The following is a 21,922-nucleotide window of genomic DNA, read 5'->3' on the forward strand; positions in this document are numbered from 1 at the left end:
ATATACATGCATGCATATATATTTTTATTTTTTTATTTTTTGGTACTGGGGATTGAAACCTGGGGCACTATCATGGAGGTACATCCCCAGTCCTTTTCTTTTCTTTTCTTTCTTTCTTTTTTTTTTTTTTTTGAGACAGGTCTCATTAAGTTTCTGAGGCTAGCCTCAAACTTCTGATCCTCTTCCTTCAGCCTCTGGCATCACTAGGATCATGGACATACACCATGGTGCCCAACTTTTCTTTCTTTCTTTTTTTTTTTATTTTGAGACAGGCTAACCTCAAACTTGCAATTCTTCCTCAGCCTCCTCAGTTGCTAGGATTACAGGTATGTGCCACTGTGTCCAGCAAATGATTTTTTTTAAATTTATTTTTTAGTTGTAGATGGACATATATCTTTATTTATTTTTATGTGGTGCTGAGGATTGAACCTGGTGCCTCTCTTGTGTGAGGCAAGTGCTCTACCGCTGAGCTGTAGCCCCAGCCCCATGTGATTGATTTTTTTTTTAATTTTTTTAGTTGTAGATGGACATAATACCTTTATTTTATTTAATGTGGTGCTGAGGATTGAACCCAGTGCCTCACATGTGCGAGGCAAGCACTCTGCCACTGAGCCACAACCCCAGCCCAAGTGATTGTTTTTGACACAAACAATATAAGACAATTTAAAATTTTGACACAGTTAAACAAACAATTGGGGGAGTAAGGGATTTTTTTTTTTTTTTGGTACTAGGTATTGAATTCAGGAACACTTAACCACTGAGCCACATCCCCAGCCCTATTTTGTATTTTATTTAGAGACAGGTCTCACTGAGTTGCTTAGAGCCTCGCCATTGCTGAGGCTGGCTTTAAACCCGTGATCCTCCTGTCTCAGCCTCCCAAGCTGCTGGGATTACAGGTGTGTGCCACCACACCTAGCAAGTAAGGAAATCTTAATGCCAGCAAAACTATTTTAGACAAATCCATTTGTGTATTTAAAAAGAATTTTAAGTTGTAGATGGATACCTTTATTTGATTGATTTATTTTTATGTGGTGCTGAGGGTCAAACTCAGTGTCTCACATGTGCTAGGCAAGTGCTCTACCACTGAGCTACAATCCCAGCCCTCCATTTGTGTTTTCCAAGTACTAGGGACAGAACCCAAAGCCTCCAAATGTCTTTTGAGCTGCCTAACATGATATCAGGTGCCTAAGAAAAGAAATAAAATCACACACATTAAAAGAAGTAACATGAAATTTGGTAAGATAAGTATTCACCAAGACAAAATAGTGTAGGGAAGCCACACTGGAGAGATAATGGGATATATATATATATATATATATATATATATATATATATATATATATTTTTTTTTTTTTTTTTTTTTTTTTTAAGAAAGGCTATCTAGGGGCTGGGGCTGGGGCTCAGTGGTAGTGCACTTACCTGGCATGTGTGAGGCACTGGGTTCAATTCTCAGCACCGTGCATAAATAAATAAAGGTCTATTGACAACTAAAAAATATATATATATGAAAAAAAGGCTATCTAAATCAGGGTACCCTGTAATCCCAGCTAGTAGGGAAGCTGAGGACCACAAGTTCGAGACCAGCCTAGGCAATTTAGTGAGACCCTGTCACAAAATGAAAATAGACTGGGGATGTAGCTCAGTGGTAGAGTACTAACATGTGAGGCCCTGGATTCAGTCCCTGAGTACTGAATTAAAAGTCCTATTTTATTATTAAAAACAAAACAGATGCAAGAGGTTGAGGCAGGAAAAGGCAGTGGGAAGCCAGGAAGGGGGTTGGCTTTAATGCAAGTTAGAGAGGAGCCTGGGCAGCATAGCAAGTTCCTGTCTCAAAATAATAAAATATAATAATAATAATAATAATAATAATAATAATAATAGGACTGGGGGAGGAGCCAAGTATTAGAGCACCCCTGAGTTCTATCCCCAGTACCATACACACAAAAAAGACACTGGTTTTACTGTGTTACCAGGATGGAGCTCTTGGGCTCAGGGAATCCTCCTGCCTCAGCTACTTAAGTAGCTGGGATTACAGAAGTGGGCCATCACACTTGGTTCTATGTGGTCTCTTTTTAATAATTCATATGTATCTTTTTTAAAGTAATTTTTAGTTGTCAATGGACTTTTATTTTATTTATTTATATATGGGGCTGAGAGTCGAACCGAGTGCCTGGCACATGATAGGCAGGCGCTCTGCCACTGAGTCACCGCTTCAGTCCCTCGTATGTATATTTGAATAGCAGTTTCAAGACCCCTCTGGGTCTTGGGTATGGAAGGGATGGCAGGCACTGAGAAGAGGAGCCCATGTTAGAAAAGGGGTAAGAGAGCAATGGAGAGACATTTTGTTTTTGCCCATATTATGTGGTTCATTTCTTCTGCTTCCTAACTTCGAGTACCCTATATAAATGTGCATAATAATTTGAGTGTAAAATAGGAGAGAGATGGATCAGGAACAGTATTATTGGGTTAAAGAATTAGCGGGGGCAGGCTGGGGACGCAGAATTTAGTGGTAGAGTGTATTCCCTGGATTCAATTCCCAACACCACAATAAGTAAATAAAGAAATAAAAATGAAGAAGAAGGAGGAAGAGAGAAGGAAGAGGAGGAGGAAGAGGAAGATGAAGAACGGGGAGTAATAAGAGAAAGTTTTCTGCTCAGCAGTTTCAGAAAGATGGAAAGTAAAGGGAAACTGCCAAGAGTCGCAAGGGCTGAGGAGACTGTAGGTATAGAAAATCTCAGTTGTAACAGCAGTCGGTTAAGCCTGGCGCGAGATGTGCGCCAGGGATATTTGATACTCCATGGTAGGGAGTACAGACAGAAAGACTGCCTTGCACTTTGTCTAGAGTTCCAGATCAAGTCTGAGCAGGTGCAAACCTCCTTCCCAGAACCTGCTGATTAACCTTGTAAAATCCAGGGTGTGTCCTTTTTTACCCAGCAAACCACCCTCCCCCTTCCCTTTGCCTGGGACAACTGTTAATAGGACAATTACCCAAGAAGCAAAAGAAAGATCCCATGCTGATGTGTCATCAGTCCCAGTATATCCATTAAATCAGACTGAGAAGACCTCTGGAAAAAGGGAGCGCATGCGCTTGCTCCCTAAGGGAGAGGTTGACAGCCATCAGTAAAACCAGACTTGCCCTTGCGAATCCAGGCTGCACAGAACAGGAAAAGGCAGTGGGAAGCCAGGAAGGAGGTTGGCTTTAATGCACAGGGATTTAGGGTAATAAAAGAGCCAGCGAACTATAAAGCATACAGTGAAATTCCCACTCCTCCTCCAGAGAGTATGTATTGATCCAGGCTTCTCTGTAGGAAAAGCTGCCACTGCTGCTGCTGCTGTTGCTACTGCTGCTACCAGCAGGCACATCCATCCTCCAGTCATCCCTGGAGGGTGACACCTGCCAGGAAACCCTAAGGAAAAAAAAAAAAAAAAGATCTGTGGGAGAGTAGACTGGCTGGAGCGTGAATTTCTCCAGGAACAGTGGGAATTGCTTTTTCCTCTAAGGGAAACCCAGTCTCTCAGCCATTCTGATTGCCCATTATTTTTCCTTCTTTAAAAATGTTTTTAGGCTGGGCGTGGTGGCACATGCCTGTAACCCCAGAGGCTTGTGAGGCTGAGACAGGAGATTCGAGAGTTCAAAGCCAGTCCCAGCAACAGCAAGGTGCCAAGCAACTCAGTGAGACCTTGTCTCTAAATAAAATACAAAACAGGGCTGGGAGTGTGGCTCAGTGGTTGAGAACCTCTGAGTTCAATCCCTGGTACAATAAATAAATAAATAAATAAATAAATGTTGCTAATCTATATAAGCATTTCTCATTTTCCAACCCCATCTAATCCAGGAGAATGAATTAGCTGGCTGTCTGAGGTTTCCTTCTTACATCCCTTCTGAGAGATTCTAGGATTACATCCTGTCAATACTATTAGTGTGTCTTGCAATGAAATCAAGAATGTTTCTCTGCTAATCCAGACATCTGGCTCCCTTTCTTATATGGTAAACATCATTAGCAAATTTGTTACCATTAAACTATCAACAGAGGTAAAGCTCTTTTTCCAGCCCACCTCTTCCCTATACATACCACCACACTATCTTAGAAGATTGCTTCTCAAGCCTGGCTGCATGTGAGAATAACCTGGGGAAATTGCAAAAAATATCAACACTTAGGTCCCATCCTAAACTAATTAAATCAGAGCCTCTCAGAGCAGAATTGGGCATCAATATTTTGCAGAAGTTCCTTAGGTGATTCTTATGTGCAGTTGGAGCAGAGAATCACTAGCTTGGAGCAATAATCCAAATTGGGTGAAAAAAGAACTGCAGGGCTAATGCAGACTAGAATCATCATCTGGTTTTAGGATGTTCTCTTTCTTAGTCCTAAAACATTCTCTTCCTTGACCAATACAATGAAAATGCCTTATTGTTCATTTATATCTTGGTGTAAATTTTTGAAACTTAGTTCAACTCTCCTAATATGTCTGAGTTGCCCCAAACAAATTTTCTTTGCATAGCTCTCAGTGCAATATGTTATGATTAGGCAGGTGCCCTTGTGAAGTGGAAAGGTGGGTGATTGTACTCATAGATGGCTTCACATATCTGGCTGTTACTAGCTAGACTAGCCTAAGCTAAATGAAGACAATATAGATATTCACAAGTCTTAAAAATCAGATCATGTGCCAGGCTCGGTAGCAAACACCTGTTATCCCAGCAGCTCGGGAGGCTAAGGCAGGAGGATCACAAGTTCAAAGCCAGCCTCAGCAACTTAGCCAGGCCCTAAGCAACTTAGTTAGATCTTGTCTCAAAATAAAAAATAAAAAGATTTGGGGGGCTGGGGTTGTGGCTCAGTGGTAGCGTGCTTGCCTAGCATGCCTGAGGCACTGGGTTCAATTCTCAGCACCACATACAAATAAGTGAAAATGAAAGTCCATCAACAATATAAAAATATTTTAAAAAAAAGATTTGGGGATATGGCTCAGTGGTTAAGCACCCTTGGGTTCAATCCCAAGAAAGAAAGAGAGAGAGAGAGAGAGAGAGAGAGAGAGAGAGACACGGAGGAAGGAAGGAAGGAAGGAAGGAAAAGAAAAGAAAGAAAGAAAAAGAAAAATCAGATCATGTGTGTAAAGACACTTGCACATGGGGGTAGAGTTGAGTGTGAGGCCCTTTGTTGGTCAATTATCTCTCTACCACCCTGAAACTTTGTGCCAGAGAAAGCCAAAGATGTTGAAGAAATGAGAGCTGTCTTTAGAATGGTCTACTGAAAGCCCATTCTGCAGATGGAGCATTGAAGCTTTAGTTTTCTTTCAAGCACAACATACATCCGTACCTCTTATTCCACACACCTCTCCCACTTGACATTATAGCAGGAAGGATCTAGGGGCTAGTACCCAAGGGAGCTGTTTCTTCTTGTCACACAGAAATAGATGCTAAAATCCCAGGGCATACAGCACAGACATGCAGCAGTAGAAGAATGAATCAGAGGAAATGGAATGGTCTCCCCTCCAAAATATACCATGATCCACAGGAGAACCCCATTTGAATCACCTGTTTTCTAGGACTCCAAAGGACTCTAGGACTCCAATCCTGAGTGCAGTGACTGTAGAATCTCTAGCAGTTAGAAATATGCACTGCCCCTGCCCTCATTCCCAGGCAACCACACCACCGGGGATCAGAAAGCAAAGAAACATGAAGGCTGCATGCTTCCACAGCCATGGCTTCCCCGCCCCAGGCAGACTGTTGAGTTGACTCTTTCTTGTTGAATCTGCACACCTTTTCAGTGCTGCAGGCCATGAACTGGAGTCCTCGTGGGGCAACACTGAGGATGACACTGTCTTAAGTACACTCTTTGTCTGCCTCTGTACATAGAACCCCATCAGAGGTGTAGCTTAGGCTGGGGAAGTAACTGGGGAGTTCCCTAGGACTCCACTGAGGGAGTCTGGGAAGGGCCATCATTGGGAAACATCTCCTTGAAAGGTTCAATGTGAAGACTCTGAATTTATTTATTCATCTCTGTACTTAAGATGTAAAGAGATCTTGGTGATTATAAGAATAGCAACAACAGTGGTGGAACAGGTCGAGGTGATGAGGGTTTCGCGGTTCCTAAGCTTCCTTCCCAGCTAGACTTCTCTTAGCCCAAGCCATAGGCCCCCTCCAGTGCCTTTTCATCTATCCCTGCAATTAATTTCTCCCTTGCCATTCCCATGGTTCTACCCCCACCCTCCTCAGGCCCCTATCTTTCCATGTCTTCCCCTCTCCCTTCTTCCAGAGGCTGACGTTTTCCCCTGGTGGGCACCATGAGCCCAACAGAGGCTGATAAATGCCCCAGGGGGCTTTTTGGTGCTGTCTTTCTACATGAGCTAAATAAGGACTAGCTCACAGAGGTATTAAAGCATCCAAATAATCAAATCAATATTTTCTATAACATACCCAGCCAGCTTGACCACTGACATACTTTGATGATCTAGAGGCCAAACAAAATGCCCAGATATGCTGGGGACATAGATTAGTAGAGTGTTTGCCTAACATGTGTGAGCCACTGAGTTCAATCTCCAGTACTGCCCCCCCCAAAAAAAAAACAAGAGAGACAGAGAAAAGAAAGATACTGCCCCCACCCACTGTTCCAAATAGTGTTGACTGTCTTCACTATTACAACTCAACTCTGATAGCCTGCAAGAAAGGCTCAGATGCAACTTCTATATCCTCATAGAAAGAGGTTCAGTAGATGTCTCCTCAGATCTCCTCAGATGTCAGCATGGCTCACTCCTTTGCCTGCTTCCATCCTTTATTCAAGTATCTTTCTTTCTTTTGCAGGGGTGAGGGATCAGGGTCTCACTAAGTTGCTTAGGGTATCACAGTTGCTGAGGCTGGCCTCAAACTTACAATCCTTCTGCCTCAGCCTCCCAAGTCCCCGGGAATACAGGTGTGTGCCACCATGCCTGGTGGTATCAAGTATCTTTCTTGAAGGCTCTCTCAGATGCATAATAAAAATGGCATTCTGCCTCTCTTCTCATCCACTCACATTCCTGATTCCCATTCTTGCTCTATTTTCCTTTTAAAAAATATCTATTGATTGATTGCAATTCTGGGGAATCAAACCTACAGCCTTATACAGCCTTGATTTTCTGGGGTCTAAGTCTACAAGCATTGTACCACTGAGCTACATCCACAGTTCTTGCACACTGGTAATCCCAGAAACTCTGGAAGCTGAGTCAGGAGGATCATAAATTCAAGGTCAGCCTTGGTAACTTAGCAAGACTCTGTCTCCAAATTTAAAAATAAAAAGGGTTGGGAATGTAACTCAGTAGTAGAACATCCTAAATTCAATCCCCAGTACAAAAAAAAAAAAAAAAAAAAAAAAAAAGGACCTGTTAATGCCAAGCCTGTGAGAGGCACCAGGGATTCCATAGAGAAAAAGACAGGCACATTATCTTTGTGCTCCCAGGCCTCAAAGTCTGGAGGGGAGAAGGACATATGTACTTACAAAGAAATTAGTAAAACTTATATGGAACCATGCACAGTGGCACACACCTGTAATCTCAGCGGATTGGGAGGCCGAGACAGGAGGATCACGAGTTCAAAGCCAGCCTCAGCAATTTAGTGAGGCACTAAGCAACTCAGTGAGACCTGTCTCTAAATATAAAATACAAAATAGGGCTGGGGATGTGACTCGGTGGTTGAATGCCCCTGGTACCAAAAAAAGAAAAAGATTATATTGAGATTGAGAGAAGTACATGAAAAATGTAGGGTACTGAGAGAACAAGACAGGATGGACTATCAAGTTAGATACAGTCACTGTCAAAGGGGTCCTTTTTGTGACTTTTTTTTTTTTTGGTGGCACTGGAAATTAAACCCAGGGCCTCACTCATGCTAGGCAGATACTCTACCACTTATCTATATCCTCAGCCCTCATTTATTTTTATTTTGAGACAGAGTCTCAAGGCAGGATCTTGTCATCCTCCTGCCTCAGAGCCCCCCACCCCAGTAGCTAGGAGTATGTGCCACCTCATCCTACCATGATATTTAAGCCCAAATTTAAAGAAGAGAAGGCTCCATGCATTCAGGGGAGGGAAAACCCCATTGAGCAGCTCTTTGGGATGAGTGAATATGATACGTAATATAAGAGTCCTTGAAGGAAAGAACAGGAAGAAACTTTTAGTCTAAAATGTGGGTTCCCTCCCCACTCAACTACTTATTGGTCTTGAAAAAGTCACACAGCCTGGGTCCCTCTTTCCTCAACATTGCTTGTGTTAGATAAGTACTTGAAAGCGTTTGGTGTAAAAGGCACTCCTGGTGTTGCTCCAGGTGAGTGCCTAAGTACAATTCATTTTGCTTCACTGGGTGTGAACCGCCCACTGGCCAGAGTATCATGAAATAAGCATTTGTCCTCTGGTAGACTTAGACCCCAGAAAACCAAACATATTGCAAAGCCTGGTGCCACAGCAGAAGGAGCATTTCTGCATCTGTCCTGTTAGCCTCTCATCTGTGCTTCATTTGTGTCTTGAGAGATTTCTGGGAAGGTGCCTGGGACCATGGCTCCCCAAATAGTGTGAGGAGAAAGGGAAAGCCTCTTTTCAGCAGATGAGTCTCTACTGAGCTGTTGCCATCAGCTCTCACTGTTAGAACCTGTCCTGAGATCCAAAGCATCGTTGTCACGATGATACCAACCAGGGGTCTAGAGACCAAAGTGGGTTCCACCTGCTTACTGCTGGCCCCAGGACAGCCTTCGGTACCGGTGCAGGAGGCAGGAAGCAGGAAGAGAGACTGGTCCCGGGCCCACCTGAGGGCGCTGAGCTCTGTCTGGGGGCTTCAAGGAGCAGAAAACAGGAAAGCCGGAGAGAGAAAAGTTGGTGGACCGCAGCTCAGTAGAGACTGGGTTGTGGGCGCAGGGCTGCGAGGGCTCGAAGGGAGAGCAGGGAGGGCAAGAGGAGGAAGGGGCAGCGAGGAAGGCAGCGCCACGCACCCGAGCTGGCGGAGGGGAGGCGCCGGCGGCGCCCCGGGGGGCGGCCCGCGGGCGGGCGCGGGGCGGGGCGGCGGGCGGCGCTGTCAGTGCGAGGCGGCTAGAGGAATGCAGCGGCCCGAGGCCTGGCCACGTCCGCACCCGGGGGAGGGGGCCGCGGCTGCCCAGGCCGGGGGCCCGACGCCGCCCGCCGGAGCCGGGGAGCCCTCGGGGCTGCGGGTACGGAGCAGGCGGGCGCGGGCGCGGGGCGCGGGCGGCGGGGGAGCGAGGAGGGGGCAGCCAACTCACGACTGGCGGCGGGAACTTTGTGCCACCAATGACCAGCCCTGGGGAAGGGACCCGGGCCCAGGGAGGGGAGGAAATTTTCGTTCTGGCCCGGAGGCCTGTCCCGAGTCGGCCGGTGCGGAATGGAAGTTGTAGGGGAACTCGGAGCAGTGATGGGGATTGACTGGGGGCGGGGACGGTGTAGGGATTCCGCTGGGAGGGGTGAGGAGTGGGTGACGAGTGGGCCGGGACTGAGTTTCCGTCGCCCGTGGGTGATGGCTGTACTTCTGGAGCTTGGGGCCAGCTGGACGGAGGAGGCTCGGCGCCGCTGTCCCCCTGGCCTAGGTTCTGTGATACACTCCGACTCGGGCTCTGGAGCAGTCAGTGCATGACAGAACTTGGGCCAGGTAGGACTTTCTGCACCCAGCAGGCACAGCGCCCACCCAGGGCCTGCAGTGGAACATCTGTCTGGGAGTGGAGTGGGCCCATGTGGCACAGGGTTGGGCTGGAACCAGCTATGGACTGGAGGCTGGGGTCGCTGGAGCCTGAGGATGTATTCCTAGGGCCCGCAAATCCTATAGCCCGTACCCGGGTGTCCACCTTGAGTCAGGGGACAAACGGAGCTTTCCTCCCCGGTGTCAGTTACAGGAACCTTCCCTCTACACCATCAAGGCTGTTTTCATCCTAGATAATGATGGGCGACGGCTGCTGGCCAAGGTAACCCTCACCCTTTGGGACTCTGAACACACAGTAATACAGCCCCAAGAACAGAGGTCTCCACCCAACACCCAGCTGACTCCCTATATCTGGAGAGACTCTACTGTGGTCTCTGTGGTGCACAGCAGCTCCGTTTAGACCCTTCCAGAGGTCATTCTGTCCACTTTCCTGTCTTGTCAAGCTGCTGGCCCTGACTATAGGGGGCATCTCCTCTGTTTCTACTTATGCTGCCTGCCTTGTCTTATCATCCTTCCACTGACCAGCTGGACCCTGGGCATGGGAAGTTTCCTCCCAAGAGGTCAGTGGAGTATTCAGCCTGGGGCCAAGGAGTCCTAGTCCTTAAACTAAATAAGGGACTTCCACTTTTGTTCTGCAAGAATGAAGGAATTAGTATAAAGATTTAGGACCAGGTGGGATTTTAGAGATCATATAATCCAATTCTTTTAATTTCACAGATGCAGAAAATGAGATGCACAGATACTAAATGAGTTGCCTAAGGTCTTATTAATATTGTAACAGAGATCCAAACTCAGGTTTTTTTTTTCCCAGTATTAGGAATTGAACCTACCTAAGAGCACTTTACCACTGAGTTTTTATTTTTTCCCAGTCTTTTTTATTTTTTATTTTGAGACAGGATCTCACTAAGTTGCCTAGGTCCTAGCCTAGCCAAGTTGCTGAGTTGAGGGTGGCTTTGAACTTGTGATCTTCCTTCCTCATCCTCCCAAGTTCAAACTTGATTTTTAATTTTTTTTTTTTTTTTTTTTTTTACTAGGGATTGAACACAGGGGCACTCGACCATTGAGCCTCATCCGTAGTCTTATTCTGTATTTTATTTAGAGACAGGGTCTCACTGAGTTGCTTAGCACCTTGCCATTGCTGAGGCTGGCTTTGAACTCTTGATCTTCCTGCCTTAGCCTCCTGAGGCACTGGGATTATAGGCATTCACCACTGTGCCCACCTCAGACTCAATGTTGATTTAAAGCTCAGGGTGGCTTTTCTCTGGACACCTATTCAGTTATTTGGTATTCATCCCTGAACATGGCCTGGGTAAACCAAACTAGGATAATCCAAAAAGAAATTTCTACAATTGACACAATTAGCTGGAATAAAACTATAGCATCTAAATTAGCTATGAAATGCATTACAAATTTTTCATTTGTTTGAGGCTGATTTTTTTTTTGTTTGTTTTCATAGCATTCAAATGAATTTGTTCATGACAGCAGGAGCCAGCAGGGAGACTGCTAACTTGCCTGCAGAGTACAAAGTGGCAAAATTTACATCCAGAAAATTGAAAGCTGAGCTAACCACACCTTGCCCTGGCAGATGGCCAGGGTGGATCAGCAATGCTAAAGCCTCCAGGGCTGCCTGCCCAGTAGACCCATCCGTGTTACAGACTAAGAAATTGAGTCAGGGGGAGAGGCTTACCAAACTTAAACAAAACAAAACAAAACAAAATAAAAAAAAAACAAACATTGATTTAGTTATGGAATATGTGCTAGGAACTTCTCACTAGGTATTGAATCTTTGACACAACCTTGTCTGAAGCCAGATGATCATTGGTATTGAATATCAGCTATAACCCTTACCACCTTGAGATATTGGAAAGCCCCCCCCCCCCTTTTTATGGTGGTACTGGGGATTGAACCCAGGGGTGATTTTACCACTGAACTACATTTTAGTACTTTTTTAAAATATATTTTTTAGGGGCTGGGGATTTGGCTCAAGCAGTAGTGCTCTTGCCTGGCATGTGTGTGGCCCGGGTTCGATCCTCAGCACCACATACAAACAAAGATGTTGTGTCTGCTGAAAACTATAAAAATAAATAAAGGTTTTAAAAAAAAAAAAATATATATATATATATATATATATATATATATATATATATATATATTTTAGTTGTTGATGGGCCTTATGATTTATTTATATATATTATATTTATATATGGTACTGAGAATTGTACCCAGTGCCTTCCCTATGCCAGGCAAGTGCTCTACCACTGAGCTACAACCACAGCCCTCCAGTACTTTTTTATTTTGAGACAGGATCTCCCTAAGTTGCCCAGGCTGACCTCAAACTTGCAATTCTCCTGCCTCAGCCTCCCCAGTAGCTGAGATGACAGGCTTGCACCACTGCGCCTGGTTTCTGACTTTCTCATGTCCCAGTTTCCTTATCTATAACTTAGCTGTATCTATGCTGGTTATTGTTTAGGGAAGACTCCTGACTTTGCCTACTTCTGTAGGCTCAGGTTAGTGTCAAAACAGTGTGACTTAGTGACAATATTTAGGCTGGGGATGTAGTAGGTAAAGCACCTGCCTAACATGTGTAAAGCCCTGGCTTCAATCCCCAGCACAGCAAAGAAAGAAAGAAACCAGGAAGGGGAGTCCAAAGAACCCTCAATAGTCTCTATTTTTTCTTTTTTTTTGGGGGGGGAGGGGTTACCAGGAATTGAATTCAGGGGCACTCGACCACTGAGCTGCATCCCCAGCCCTATTTTGTATTTTATTTAGACAGGGTCTCACTGAGTTGCTTAGCGCCTTGCCGTTGCTGAGGCTGGCTTTGAACTTATGATCCTCCTGCCTCAGCCTCCCAAGCTGCTGGGATGACAGGCGTGCACCACTGTGCCCTGCTATTTTGTCTTTCTTTATTTAGAATTTGCTTATGGGAACTAGGGTGCATTCAGGCATGGAGGATCATGAAAGGGAAACATGGCATGGCAGCAGGGTCCCACAGGGTCTGTCCACATCTCCTGCTCCCCACCCAGGAAGGAACGAGGCTTTGTGGAATGTGTGTGGTTTTTTTTTTTTTTTTTTTTTTTGCCCCTTGTTCTTTTTCTCACAGTATTATGATGACACATTCCCATCCATGAAGGAGCAGATGGTTTTTGAGAAAAATGTCTTCAACAAGACCAGTAAGACTGAGAGTAAGTGTCCACCTCTTCCTTCTCCAGAACTCAAGAACACTGCTGTTCATTGCCTTCTGCATCTCCACACACATCTGTCCCTGTCAGCCTTCCGTACCCACAGGCCATTACCTTCTCTCCTAAAGCTGTCCATCGTCCCCTTGTCCGCTGTTCTTCACTCCCTTCATCCAGGAACCCTCACTCTCCACACCCACCTCCCAGCACAGCCAGATCTCTCCACTGAGGAGGCCAACTGTGTTGTGGCACCCCGAGCCTGGACCTGTTCTCAGGGAATGGCACATGGTAGAGGGTGGATGGGAAGTCAACTTTGAACAGAGTTTGCTGACTCCTTAGCATGAGGATGTCCCTAGAAATATAGCATTGGTGGGACCAAGGACACAGAGCAGCCTAGGGGCAGTGTCACTGATTCTGGTCTTTCATGGGCTCCTTGGGAGGGGAAGAGGAAAATAGAGGAAGAGATGCAGAGGAAGCAACTGGGAGGAGGGGCCATGTTGTTACCAGGCCAAGGTGACCAGAGCCAAAAGCCCTTCCACCTCTAGGTGAGATCGCATTTTTTGGGGGCATGACCATCGTCTACAAGAGCAGCATTGACCTCTTCCTGTATGTGGTGGGCTCATCCCATGAGAACGAGGTGAGTTCAGGAATTTGGGGTGACAAGGTCTGGCTTGGAGTCTTGGGTGGAGGTGGGTTCTGGAGGCTCACCATTGGTATCCCTCCTCTAGGTCTTGAGGTAGGGAGGGGCAGCCAAAATGGTTCTTTCTGAGATGATATGTATCTATAATGCCCCTTGGGTTCCTTAGGAACCAGAAATGAAGTCATCAAACCCTCTGCAGGGATCCATTGATTCTTTCTTAACTAGAGAAGCAGATATTCAGTGTCCCCCAGTCCAGACCCAGGGAAGTTGCCTCTCAGGTCAAACTACAGTCAGCCTCTAGCCGAGTACTGGCAGACAAGGGAGGGTTGCCCACTGCGGCCTACATGGTGGGCTCGGGGGTGTCCTTTGAGACTCTGGGCTCAGCTGTCTTCTTTTCCTCCTCCCACATCTGCCTTCCCTCAGCTGATGCTCATGTCTGTTCTCACCTGCCTGTTTGAGTCTCTGAGCCACATGTTAAGGTGAGTGAGATTCTCTGCCCTCCAGGATCCCAGCCCCTAGGCCTTGGTTGTCCCAGAGGCAGGGTCCTTCCTCTCTGCTTTCCTCCTGAAATCACTGCAAGCCCAGGACTAGAACCAGAGCATCTTTCACCAAGGCCCCTGACTTTTACCTGACCACTGTGGTGCCACCCAGAGCAGAGCCACATGCAGGGTATAGTCCACAATTGAGTCTCCACATGCTAAGTGAGTGCCTGAGGTCATGAGTGTTAATATCATAACAGAGATCCAAACTCAGGGTTTTTGTCTTGAAGCTCCAGGTGGTTTTCCCAGCACCTCTATTCTGTTATCTGATCTCTGTTCCAGCGAGTGTGACCTGGGTAAACCAAACTAGGATAACTGAAAAATAAACAAGCACAGGTGACACAAATTAACCACAGTAGTGTGGGAGCACCTAAACCAGCTATGAAATGCATTGGGGCTCCCATGGTGGGCATGTGGATATCAGTGCCCAAAGTGATGGAGGTTGGGCAAGGTGGGGCTTCAGGAAGCAGACCTACCCTGTGCTCAAGAATCCTTCACACAGGGGCTGGGGTTGTGGCTCAGAAGTAGAGAGAGCACTTGACTGGCATGTGTGAGGCCCTAGGTTCAATCCTCTGCACCACATAAATTGAATAAATAAAGGTATTGTGTCCATCTACAACTAAAAAGTATATTAAAAAAAAAAAAAGAATCCTTTGCACAGGCTCTGCCCTCAGAGCCCTTAACATTCTCCTTCTTGTCCTTATTGGGGAGAGGGGTGGTCATTGAGGCAGTCTTTAGAGAGAGAGAGGGTCTGCCTTGCCTAGACAGAGACTCAGTTCCTGGTTCCTGCTGGCCTTGGGGAAGCTCAGGAGCTTGTGTCTACCCTCAGGAAGAATGTGGAGAAGCGCTGGTTGCTGGAGAACATGGATGGAGCCTTCTTGGTGCTGGATGAGATTGTGGATGGCGGGTGAGGAAGGGCTGGAGAGAAGAGGGAAGGGCTGGGGATACTCACAGCAAGAGGGTCTTTGTGGGCCATCAGTCAAGATTGCTCACAGTACATTGTCAGGCTCTCTGGCCAACTCTCACTTGCTTCCCCCAATATATGCCCAGTGATTCCATGCACCCAACCTTTCCCCTTAATCCCACCTCACTCCTAAGGATGGAGGTTGAAGTCAGTGTTAGCCAAAGTCAAGCCAAATAAGAAAGTTACCTAGCTGAGGCTGTAGCTCAATGGTAGAGCACTTGCCGCCTAGCATGTGCATGGTTCTGGATTCCATCCCCAGCACTGAACACCAAAAAAAAAAAAAAAAAAAAAAAGAAGGTGATGCTTGCCAGAAATCCCAGGAATTTGGGAGGCTGAGGCAGGAGGGTCACAGGTTCAAGACCAGCCTCAGCAAATTAATGAGGTCCTAGGCAACTTAGTAAGGCCCTGTCTCAAAATAAATAAAAAGGGCTGGGGGTGTAACTAAAAAAAAAAAAAAAAAAAAAAAAGAGAGAGAGAGAATCCTGATATCAACCTATGGCAGATGGTTAATAGGCAGGGTTTAGGGAAATCCATTTTGATCTCCAGGGTCCAGAAGAAGCATAGACATTTGTTTCTCTGGAAGGATTTCAGATGGTCTACTAGACCCCATCCATTCCCCTTTCAGAGTTCCATTCCAACACAACTAGATGCATGACCTGGGCCAGTTACTCATTCTTACTGAGCCTTACTTTCCCTGTCTTTAAAATGGGATGGTGAGGAAACTAAGGTCATAGATTTATAGGGACCAAAGAAGATGATGCACACGAAGCTCATTTGGTAAGTGCTGTCTCCTGTTGCTGTGCCAATGAGCCCAGGAACCCCTATGAGAAAAGTTAGTTAGGGGCTTTCCCCTAATGGGAAGAGGGGACCATAATCAGGGAGAAAAAGAAGTTCTGACTCTAGGGCAAAGGATAACAGAAAATTCTTAAAACAAACAGTCCCAGAGATTATGCTCTTCCCAAGGCACAGTCCCACCCTTCGTGGGGGCAGGGGCTATAGTTCCTGGAAATGCCTCCCTCCCCCTGTGACTATTGCCTGCCTGCTATACTGCTCACCTTGTGCTGATTGCTGGGACCTAAATGTGACTGGAGGTAGACTAGGTTTTGTGTATAGATTGTGGCCTGAGTATAAGCTCCTTAAGTTTCCCAGGATCTGCCACTGCCAAGCTCACCTTCCTGTCAGGGAAAACCAGGAAGCACCTACCAGGGAGGTGGCCCCTGAGCGAATGCTCTGCCTTTATGGATTCCAACACCTCTGGCTAGAGATCCTGGGCCCAGAGGGAGCCTGGGAAGAGGCTTCTGGGAAACGTTTATTTCCATTGGCTTGGTAAAAAAGAAAACCAAACTTCTGCCCTGGAGGAGCTTTACCAGGTAAGAAGGAATACTCAGTGGCTGCATCTCTGTACCACCACAGTGGCGAGCCCTCTTACCCCATGCACCCTGCACACTACCACAAACAGTTCCATAGCACCTCCAGTGCCTCATGAGTGTCCGTCCCTTGGCTGAGGAAAGCCTTAAGATTTAGATCTATCAGAAGAAAGGGTAGATTCTGATTTTTAGATTCCATTTCTCTCATGTCCAGCATGACCCATGGCATGAAATAATAGTGAGATAAGAGAGGAATCTCCCCCAAGGGCCTCCCTTTCTTCACTGTAGCTCAGTCTTTCCACAGGGAATTCATCCCTAGACCCAGGTAGTGAAGTAAACTGAAGAGCTCTGAGTTTGTGAGTCCTTGCCTTTTTTTTGGACTGGGGATTGAACCCAGGAGCACTTTACCAATGAGCCACCACATCTCCAGCCCTTTTTGTTTTTTATTTAGAGACAAAGTATCGCTAAGTTGCTTAGGGCCTGGCTAAGTTGCTGAGGCTGGCTTAGAACTTGCAATTTCCTCCTGCCTCAGCCTCCCAAGCAGCCGGGATGACAGGTGTGTGCCACCATGCCTGATAACGCCTGATCATTCTAAATTGGACTGCCCCACTTCACAGTTATTGCCCAGTGATGACCAAGGATATGAACCACAGATGTGAAGAGTAGATGAGGCAGAGCTGAGGGCCTTCTGTGTCGAGGGAGAGGTGTGACTTGAGGATCATCCGTGGGAAGGAGCCCTGGAGGGGAGATTCTATAGGTGGAAGAGAGGGAAGCTGCTTGTCTGGGAGAGGAGGCAGAGGAAAGAATCACATCTCCAATCCCCCGCACCCCTGGTTTTTCTCTCATCTTGCAGTGTGATTCTGGAAAGTGACCCTCAGCAAGTGATCCAGAAAGTGAATTTTAGGGTAAGTCTTCCCTCACCCCTCCTCACTCCCATCTCCTCCAGGTTGCCCTTCCTGTCCTCCCACTTCCCATCTTCCCTGGGCATGGGTCTGCCAGGGCCCAGGTAGTGGAAGCCAGAGTTCCTCTGGCAGAGGCCATCCCCTGAGCCATTGCATTTGCTAGGGTCAGGGTGGGTGGGTGGCAGCTTGTTGTTAAGACAAATCATCTTGTCCTCTCCAAAACAGGATCACAATCACCGCCCCACCCTCTCTCCTGGGAAGTATAGGCAGGGAAATATGTGAATCCTCAAAAGGATACCTGGTGGCTACCTTGGCCTTGAGATTGACTTGGGGGAGTGGACAGAATCTCCTTGCCTATTCTGACTTTCTTGTATCTTGAAGAAACCTTGCCTTCCATCTTCATTCCCCTTCACTCCCTCACCCTCCATGCACCACAGAAAGATCCCAGGGGTCTTGACTTCCAAATGACAGGCTGCAGGACTTCTGCTAACTAGAGATACAGGTGCAGTTCTGGACCACACTCACCACTGCTCTCTCAATCCCCAAGTCCCTCTCCTTCACCTCTCTGTCCCAACAACCTCACCATGGCCTAACCCCACCCTTTGATTCTGCTTCCCTGCAGGCAGATGACAGCAGCTTAACTGAACAGAGTGTGACCCAGGTAGGCCCCTGCATCTGCCTTTAATAGAAATGTGCTAAAAGAGAGAAGGAGAACTGAGGAACCCAGGGGATGCTATCAAGGCCAAGAGATCAGGGGTGCAGAAAGGAAGGGATTAGGCCATGATGGGCTATCTCTTAGAATCAGTGGAGGCTTCCAGGTCTCTGGGGTGGGAGAATTGCATATAAGGGATGAAGGGACACTTTGCCATCTGCTCACTTGTCTGCTGGCCTGGTTCAATTGGATCAAACTTGAAATGAACTGCCTACCTTGGTGATGGCTGGGTCACTTGTCTCTCAAAGAAATGTGCGAGCTCAAGCCCCAATGCTCCCCCAACTTGGAAAAAGGATACCAACTAGGAGTTTACCTCCAAACCCCACCCTCATCATTTAGGATCCTCACTGGGATTGTTAAAGGTTGTTTGTTTGTTTGGGTTTTGTTTTTTGTTTGTCATGTTGGGGACTGAACCCAGGGTCTTGCACATGCTAGGTAAGTGCTCTAACACTCAGTTACATTACCACCCTTCCTACCCCTCCCAGTTCTTTTTAAAAATCTTATTTTTTTGGACAGGATTTTGCTATATTAGCAAGGCTGTCCTTGGACTTTTGATCCTCTTGCCTCAGCCTTATGAGTAGCTGGGATTACAGAAGTGGACCACTATATCTGTCCAGCTCCTTTTTTTTTTTTTTTTTTGAGATGGGCTCTCCCTATGTTGTCACAGGCTGGTCTTAAACTCTTGGGTTCAAGCAATTCTTCTTCCTCAGTCTCCTGGAGCACATGGGCTATAGTTATGTGCTACTGCACCCAGCTTTGTTGAAGAGCTCTTTTTTTTTTTTTTTTGGTAGCAGGGATTAAACCCAAGGATGCTTAATCACTGAGTCACATCCCCAGCTCTTTTTTTATTTTGAGAATAAGTGCTAAGCTGCTTAGGGTCTTGCTAAGTGGCTGAGGCTGGCCTTGAACCTATGATCCTCTTGTCTTAGCTTCCCAAATTGCTGGGATTATAGACATGCACCATACCTAGCTGTTAAAGGACTCTTAAACTCATAAGATCTAACTCTCCCCGCTCATCACTTGTCACCTTGCCTCTGAAGGACCTGGCTAGGGAAAAGCCCACTCCCACCGTACACCTAGATGATCCTATTGGCTGACTTCCTTGACCTCTGTTCTGTCTGCTCACAGGTCCCTCTGCTCAGACTAATCCTGCTTCTGTGGAGCTTCATGCCCTGGCACTAACCACTCCTACTCTGGTGGCCCTACTGAGAAGGGCCTGTGCCCACCAATGGGGAGCCCCAGGTGTGGTGCCCATTTTTCTGCACTACTCTCAGCACTCCCTCTGCCCTCTGGTTCCCCGTGTATCCTCATGGCCTGCTGGAATTAATGCAATTGCACGGCGATTTTCTGGGCAGAAGAGGTTGGGGGCAATAAGCAGAGCAGATGAGAAAATAAGCGCTCCTATGAGGCATCTCAGGTTGTCCTACCTTAACACCTAATGTTGGGTGACCTAGGGCAAGTTACTCAACCTCTCTGGGTCTCACATAATAGAAGGACCTCTTCAGAGAGTTATTCAGAGAGTTAATCAAACAGGCTACTACAAGGAAGCTCCCATAGCTTCTAGTGAGCCATACATGCTCAGCAAATAACCATTACCACTTTTCCAGAGGGCCAAAGAATGAAGACAAAGCACTTTTTTTAGATGTTGATGGGCCTTTATTTTATTCCTTTATTTATATGTGGTGCTAAGAATCAAACCCAGTGCCTCACACATGCTAGGCAAGTGCTCTACCACTGAGCCACAACCCCAGCCCAAAGACAAAGCACTTTTAATGAAATTCTTGAGTGAAAAGGAAAGTGCAGGTAGTGAAATAGGGAATACAAATGAAGAGAAATTTAGATTCCCCTAGGAGAATCAGGGGAACCCCAACATGCCCCAGAGAGTTGCAGGAGGAAGAGAGATACACAGAGTAGAATCTACCTTCTTTTAAGGAAAAGAGGCTTAATGGCTGGAGAGACAATCTGAAGGACACCTGGGGGCCCTGCTGTATTAGCATTGGGTATTCACAGTGCTACAGATTTGTATACATACTAGACCCAGATTGCTTCCTCAGAAGGTGGCCAAAGCAGGGTCTGGCCCACCCTTTTCCAGCTGTGCCACATCAGCAGTGGACTGGGTGGAGTTGAGAACACACTGCTAGCTGAGACCAGAGCTAGTGGGTTGCTGAGGTGTCAGGTGACTAAACCCAGTATCTGGGGACAGGAATTCTCATGGCATGGCATGGGGGAGGTAGGGGCCACTGCTACATCCAGGGTTACAGATGCAGGAACTAGAGAGCTGGGCAGGGTTGGGCCTGAGGTGGGAGCTGGCTGCTGCCAGTTGGACCTGCCCTATCCTTTCTGCCTTGATGTCTGGCCCCAGACAGAGAAGAGCTGCTGCCACCTAGTGACCAAGGTTGCAGGGGCGGCTGGGGACCCTGTAGAATTTTTCACTGCCAGTTTAAAGGTATTTGACATTCTCCCCACTTCTTTCTCTCAACCTCCTATACCCCATCCCAGGTTCTCCAGTCTGCCAAGGAACAAATTAAATGGTCGTTACTGAAATGAAGGCTCTGGATTCAAGGCTTCCTTCCCCAAGAGAACCATTTCCCCATTCCTAGCAAAAGCCCAAGGGGCAGAAGAAACCCTTCTGCCTTCCCAGGCCTCCCCCAGAACTGACCCTTGAGGAGCTGGGCCAGGGATTCTGAGAAGCAAAGGGTTGGCCCCTGCTCGGTTACCCCTTCTCAGTGCCCTGGCCTGCCCTGGGCCATGGGAACCAGCTGAGCTGCTTTGCTCAGAACTTCTCCTAGACTTTTGGAGTCAGGGCCCTAATAAATCTGCTTTGTCTCCTGCCAAGGGTCTCCTCCTTTCTTGGCCTGGGAGAGGTGTGTGTGTTCAGACAAGGGCTTCTGGGCTTTCTGCGGCTCCTCTTGGGTATATGAGGCACATCTTCAAGATATCCAGACCCGGTGCGGATGTATCCCTGTACTTGCCTGTTTGGGAAGAGAACGGGTCACGGGAAAGGGACTATTTAGTATAGTAAGGGGATGCAACACTGATACCTCGGAGTATCGTACGCGGCGGGCGGGGCTGGGTCTGACTATGTAACACGGTGAGAGTGACAGTGGCAGGAATGACGCATACTTCTGAGAAAGAGCAAAAGATGGTACCCCCACTTTTTTTTTTAATGCGGTACACACCGCGCAGCTCCTCTGGAGATTCCAAGTCATTTTTTCCATTCCTGGCTTCCAAAAGGGAATAGGGCTTCCTCTGACAAACTGAGAAACAACATGGCTGTTTTTCTTGGCATGCCGGGGACCGCGGAATTCCTACTGTGGCAAACAGCCTGGGCACTAGAGCCCAGCAAGCTTGCTGGCTTCGACCGAATACCGGGGGCGAGGACGCATCGGCCAGAACCCGGTGTGTGTGTGTGTGTGTGTGTGTGTGTGTGTGGTGTGTCCCCGTATCCAGAGCACCTGGCGCGCTCTAAGGCTGTGAAGAATTGGGGGCCCAGAGGGGAGAGGACGAAAAGGGATTTCCAGGGCCAAACTGGAAAGATGGTGATGGACACCTTTCTGGGCCACTTTCCTTCTCTGTCCCGGTCCCAGAACCTGTGTTTTCTCCTTGTCTTTCTCCAATGCGTGCACTTCCTGCGTTCCTGTACTATCATACCGAGGCCGCCTCCAGCTGTATCCCAAGGCAGCTAGTTTCCCTCCAGCCCTTGCAGGCTGCAGCGGTTTCGTCCCACGCCCCGCCTTTGGAGGAGCCTAGCTTGGTGGGAAGCCCCGCCCCACGACAGCATCCGCAATCCTACAGCGGCACCTAGAGGGAAAAACGCGAAACGTGCTCCTGCTGGTCTTTTGCCCTAACTCCTCCCCTAGGTCTTGACAGACCCTTGCTCTGGGTTGGTCTCAAACACAAGCAACAGGGCGTTGCCCTAGCAACCAGCACGCGTGACCCACCCTGTGAGTTCTGCATCAGG

The 21,922-nt window shown here is 47.3% G+C and overlaps 1 protein-coding gene across 3 annotated transcripts; it reads left to right on the plus strand.

Moving 5' to 3' along the window:
* Nucleotides 1–9,024: 9,024 nt before the first annotated feature.
* Nucleotides 9,025–20,796, plus strand: Copz2 (COPI coat complex subunit zeta 2). Of its 3 annotated transcripts, none has more exons than XM_046420609.1 (9): nt 9,025–9,161; nt 9,849–9,923; nt 12,762–12,843; nt 13,368–13,474; nt 13,901–13,956; nt 14,846–14,923; nt 17,201–17,252; nt 17,872–17,910; nt 20,461–20,796. In XM_046420609.1, the coding sequence occupies exons 1-9, from the start codon at nt 9,051–9,053 to the stop codon at nt 20,506–20,508; spliced, it is 648 nt and encodes a 215-aa protein (XP_046276565.1). In that variant the 5' UTR covers nt 9,025–9,050; the 3' UTR covers nt 20,509–20,796. The 3 variants fall into 3 exon arrangements, with proteins under 3 accessions (XP_046276565.1, XP_046276566.1, XP_046276567.1); XM_046420610.1 differs by having other exon boundaries at nt 13,383–13,474; XM_046420611.1 differs by lacking the exon at nt 17,872–17,910.
* The last annotated feature ends 1,126 nt before the right edge of the window (nt 20,797–21,922 follow it).

This window comes from Marmota monax, unplaced genomic scaffold (genome assembly GCF_021218885.2).
Source record: "Marmota monax isolate L192 unplaced genomic scaffold, Marmota_monax_Labrador192_F-V1.1 WCK01_AAM20220418_F8-fsc00064, whole genome shotgun sequence".
NCBI lineage: Eukaryota > Metazoa > Chordata > Mammalia > Rodentia > Sciuridae > Marmota > Marmota monax.

What these genes read in the sequence shown, in the direction of transcription:
- Copz2 (XM_046420609.1), top strand. Translation starts at nt 9,051, where the DNA reads ATGCAGCGGCCCGAGGCCTGGCCACGTCCGCACCCGGGGGAGGGGGCC. An exon ending in GGGAGCCCTCGGGGCTGCGG is followed by an intron (nt 9,162 to 9,848) that starts GTACGGAGCAGG and finishes CCCCGGTGTCAG; the next exon opens with TTACAGGAACCTTCCCTCTA. An exon ending in GGCGACGGCTGCTGGCCAAG is followed by an intron (nt 9,924 to 12,761) that starts GTAACCCTCACC and finishes TTTTTCTCACAG; the next exon opens with TATTATGATGACACATTCCC.